The sequence below is a fragment of the Solanum lycopersicum genome, chromosome 4 (genome assembly GCF_036512215.1).
Source record: "Solanum lycopersicum chromosome 4, SLM_r2.1".
Taxonomy (NCBI): domain Eukaryota; kingdom Viridiplantae; phylum Streptophyta; class Magnoliopsida; order Solanales; family Solanaceae; genus Solanum; species Solanum lycopersicum.
Window position 1 is genome coordinate 34,575,910 of NC_090803.1, and position 5,191 is coordinate 34,581,100.

General features: G+C 34.2%; 1 protein-coding gene across 1 annotated transcript; it reads left to right on the forward strand.

The window, feature by feature from the left end:
- Nucleotides 1-337: 337 nt before the first annotated feature.
- Nucleotides 338-3,828, forward strand: LOC138348080 (uncharacterized). The gene is made up of 8 exons (XM_069296690.1): nucleotides 338-496; nucleotides 606-665; nucleotides 755-1,093; nucleotides 1,159-1,461; nucleotides 2,011-2,140; nucleotides 2,215-2,434; nucleotides 3,061-3,522; nucleotides 3,600-3,828. Exons 1-8 carry the CDS (start codon nucleotides 338-340, stop codon nucleotides 3,826-3,828), a joined length of 1,902 nt encoding a protein of 633 aa, XP_069152791.1.
- Nucleotides 3,829-5,191: the final 1,363 nt, after the last annotated feature.

Sequence of the window (5,191 nt, forward strand, 5' to 3'; positions counted from 1 at the left end):
AGAGGAAATACCAATGATTTCAAATACCCAGAACCAACTAACTGTATGCTTTTCCAAAAGTGTTTTCCTAGTGCAGTCGATAGTGTTACCAAGCATCAACTAGTTCAACGGTTTAAGATGGGTGATTGGAAGAACAATCAGGATGCACTCCAAATGTCTATATTGTTCTTTATTCATACATTTGTATTAGCTACTCTTGATAATACAACTATATCTATTGTGGACTTTCTATGGTAGATATCAACATTTTCCTTGGGGTCAACTATCATTTTCAAAACTAATTGGTTCACTTAGACAAGATTTTGATGTTAGTAAAAAGTTGTATCGATTATATGGGATGCCCTATGCGCTTAACGTTTGGATATACGAATGTGCATCTAATTTAAATTCTAAAATAGCTGTGAAAGAACGAAATGTCATCCCAAGAATGTGCAATTGGAGAGTTGTGTCTGATAAGGCAAAGTTTGAAATGCTTATGTCTACCATTTTCCAAGAGGTAAAATTTTATTTTTGTCTATGGAATATCGTTATTTATGTCTTGTGATACATTGTGAAATGTTATTGTATTAAAAGTTAAATTATCTTATGTGTTGTGACACATTCAGAATGCATGTTCAAACATTGTCCCAACAGCAGAGGAAATTGAAGCTTTTGACCTTGCTCAAGTTGAACATGTTCATTCTTCATCATTACCATTAGTACAACAAATGAGGAAGATGATTTTGATAATTTCTCCACAAAACCTCCTGAATAGTTATTGAGGACATATTCTAGAGTGTCTGATACATCTCCTCCACCACCGCCAAAAAGAAGAAAAAAAGTGAATATACAAAAAAAGAAAGTGTCAGAACAGAACCAGCCTGATCAATCATATGTGTCTCCGACACCGGATGATGATGTACATGTTTCCATGTCAAATCTGCCTCCAAATTCGATTGTTGATGATGTACATGGTTCTGTTCCAGACGTGTCACCGAAATCGGCTGCTGATGTACATGGTTCTGTTCCAGACGTGTCTCCGAACCCGTCTGCTGATGTTCATAGGTCTGCAGATTCTCAGATTGAAGAGTTGAAACGAAATTTGAAAACTTACGTAAGTAAATTATTTTGATATTTTTAAACAAATTTTTTTAACCTAAATGTATCTACAATTTGTAGGTTGACAACAAATTTGAGGAACTGATTATATTGATAAAAGCAAATCACTCCCAGTTGATGCAATCTATAGGCAAGGAAAACATCAATTTTCAGGCTAATACAAGCACATTTCAATCTGACAAACAAACATCTCAGCAAATACCAATTGATCTTTCTGATATGGGTGGTGTAGCTGAGGATAGTGTTGGTTTTTCTGGTGAAAATGGTGAACATCAAATCGTCGATGATGCAGGGGATGTCGCTGAGGATGGTGTTGGTGTTTCTGTAAATGAGGGTGAACAACTAGTCAGTGATACTCCAAAGGTAATGTTTATGATACATTGGACACTTTATTTTTCCATTTTAATGTATGTCGTGTATCATGCACATATAGTCAATGTTATGTATCATGCGAGCATAATCACTGTTACGTATCAGCACAAATTATATTAACAATTTTTATTTCAAAACTACATATTCAGGATGGTGACGCACATCCCCTGCACCAAGATTTAAATAAACATATCATGGACACTTTCTTTTTCATTTTAATTGTTGTCATGTATCATGCACATTTACTCAAGACTATGTATCATGTGATTATAATCAATGTTACGTATCAGCACAAATTATATTAACAATTTTTATTTCAAAACTGCATATTAAGGATGGTGACGCACATCAGTCGCACCAAGATTTAAATGAACATATCATGGAGCAAGATGTTGATGACAATGTTCAACACAACATCCCTCATGTTTTGCCCGAAAAACAACAATGAATGCATCGGTAGATTTTTCAATTTTGATTTATGACACACAATTTCATTACACATAAAATTTATTTTAAAAATCATTACATCATATTATACAGGAATCTTCCACTTCAACAACAATATCGCCATCAACTCAAGCAGCAATAGATGCGCTTATCAAAGATTTGGGTAAAGATCCTACTAATGCTAGACCATTATATTCTTACAATCCACAGAATATAACTAGAAGTCAGTACTTGTTGACCGACAGTCAATTACCCACTGATATCCAATAACTGAGATTAGTGTTAGAACCGATTCAGTCACTTCTGCGCATAGAAATAGAATGCCTTCGAGAAGGATTCAATCTCCATATTGTACTTCTTTTGGGTCAAGCGAGAAGGGAAAAGAGAAATTGAAGGATATGGCTCGACTCCATTTCCCGTTCGAAGGATGTGGCATTACAGATCAAGTTTCACCGAAACTTATTGAGGATTACATGAATTGGTTGTCAAGGGGGCTTCTAAAAAATCATAACAATAAGTAAGTTTTATACATTATTTTTGCAAGTGTTAGGCATAATCATTTTTTATATAACTAATTCATGATACTTTGTTATATAAAAATTGTAATTAAGTGAGTGTTATGTATCATGTATATATATTCAAACTTATGTATCGTATATGCAGGAACCCATCGGACCATAAATACAGATCAAAATCTTCTTCTTTTGGATTTACGATGATGGACTTTGTTGTTGCTTTTCTAATGAACAAGAATTGGTTTTATGCCATGTCACAGCCAAACAAATGTTGGTCTGATGAGGTAAAAATCTTAAACTAATTATCAAATATGTATCAATCAAAATTATATTATAATAACATGATACATTCTGTAGAAGTATCATACTATTTAATTAGCAATGATACATTCTGTAGAAGTATCATACTATTTAATTAGCAAAAGTACCATACTATTTTTTAATAATTATATTTTTTTATATTGTTTAGATATATATCATTTCTTACTATGTTTTCATTTTGTTTATAGCACATCAATGTGATTTTTTACTACCTTCGTAAAAAATCAAAACTTTGCAGCATGGATCAATACAGATACAGAACAACCCACTGTTTGTTCATGTCACATGTAAAAAACTGTTATGATAGATATTACATGGACGATGATGATGATAGTCTTACTACACAAGAACATGTTGATTGCGCTTCAGTTGTATCAGTATATGACAGGTCAATAATTGACATCATCAAAGGTTTTGGAATACCAGCTGCTTTACCATGGCATCTTGTAGATGAGGTCTACATCCCAATTAACTGTGATCAAGAATTCCATTGGGTGCTGGCTGTTGTTGAGTTGAAAAACAGGGTGAGAAGAGTTTTTGACTCATCAATTAGCACAAGGAAAAAAGCAATTCCTCATGAGATAAAAATGTTGTCTAAAATGCTTCCTTCTTACCTACTAGACAGTGGATTTTTTGAAGAAAATGAATGCACAAAATTTGCTGATTGTCATGCATACAAAGACAACATTACTGGTTCACTTCTGGAGCCTCAAGTTCCTTTCATGATTGAATTTGCACAAGACATCCCTAAACAGGACTGCGATAGCCTGTCAAGTATCAAGAATTTTTCCTTTGTCCTATTTAATGTATCATTAAGTTTTTAATTTAATCTGTATTTTTTTGTAGAGACTGTGGGTTATATGTTACTGCATTTACCGAGTATATGAGTGACCAAATCAATATATCATATGCTGATTTTAGTCCTGATTACCTATGTCAAAGATATGGAGCATTGCTGTGGAGTTATGGAAGTGAGAAGGCTAAGTGCGGATATGTTAGCGACAATGATGATCCACCAAAATCTAGGGGCATAGTCACACCACCACCAGAAGAAGATTTAGTTCACATAGTGTAGCATTTTATGATAAAACAATGTTTTTATGTTATATTTCTTGTTTTTATATGTTATTGAACAAGTATTTTGATTCTTTTTAATGTTATTTTTTTGGGTTTGTCAATTTCCATGAATATTTTTTTTAATATTACGTAACAAATATTTTTATCTTGAAAATATAAATATCAGACATATGATAGCGTCACACAGGTTTAATTCCTTTAATAAAGTATAAGTCAAAGTATTTATAATTAAACATAGAAATAAAGATTTTTTAAATTTTTTTATTTAATGGAGATGATATATTGGGCAAAACCAAATGATACATATGTACCAAACTGTAACGACCTGTTAGTTGTTTTGAGCAACAAACTTCAATTCTGGAAAAAACAGGCTGAGGCGACGGACCAAACGACGATCCGTCATGGGCACGACGGACTGTCGCAGGGTCTCGTTTCAAAACACTTAGAAAATCTAAAATTGGGTACTGAAAATCGACTCTCTGAACTTCGTGACGGAATGGCAGGACGGACCGTCACAGGCGTGACGGACCGTCATAGATTGTTCAGTGGAAATTGACTCTCTGACTCTTGCGACGACCTGCAGGACGGACCGTCGCAGGCACGACGGCCCGTCACAGGTTGCGCAAATCCCAGGCAGAATCGGATTTCCTTACACATTTTAAGGGACGTTTTTGGACTATTCCTTCCTTAATTATAGATTTTGTGGGTTTATATTAATAACTCAAATTCTTGGGGGTTAAAAGAGGTAACCCTAAGTTAATTAGTGGGGTATTATTGCCATCTTTTACACTTAATTATATGTTAACTAGGGTAAAAGAAAGAGGGTTTGAATAAAGAAAATAGAGAGAACAAGGAGAGAGAGAAATTGATCGATCAAGAGGCAGAGGGAATATCAAAGCTTGGGAAATTGCTTGTTGATTTCAATTCTTCGGTGGAGGTAGGTTATGGTTTTCATGCTTCATAAGTAAACTCTTAATAGTGAATGATATGTATTGGTAGTATTGTAAACCCTACTATATGCTTAATGGTATGTTTGCATGAATATGATTATGTGATTGTGATAAGATAAGCATGATGAAAATATTGAATCCCAAATCTTGAAAAGAAACTTTAATATACATTATTAATGATGATGCCTTGGTATAGAAGAAGGCTTGATGAATTAAAGTAATGGGATTGATGATGCCTTGGAATAGAGAAGGCTTGATGATTTACAAAATGATATTAGTGGATAGGAGTGTCACGTTCCGACACATGTAGGGGATCGGAGTGTCAAGTTCCGGCACATAGTATTAGTGGATCGGAGTGTCACGTTCCGACACATAGTATTAGTGGATCGGAGTGTCACGTTCCGACACATA

What these genes read in the sequence shown, in the direction of transcription:
- LOC138348080 (XM_069296690.1), top strand. Translation starts at nt 338, where the DNA reads ATGCCCTATGCGCTTAACGTTTGGATATACGAATGTGCATCTAATTTA. An exon ending in TGTCTACCATTTTCCAAGAG is followed by an intron (nt 497 to 605) that starts GTAAAATTTTAT and finishes TGACACATTCAG; the next exon opens with AATGCATGTTCAAACATTGT. An exon ending in AACGAAATTTGAAAACTTAC is followed by an intron (nt 1,094 to 1,158) that starts GTAAGTAAATTA and finishes TACAATTTGTAG; the next exon opens with GTTGACAACAAATTTGAGGA.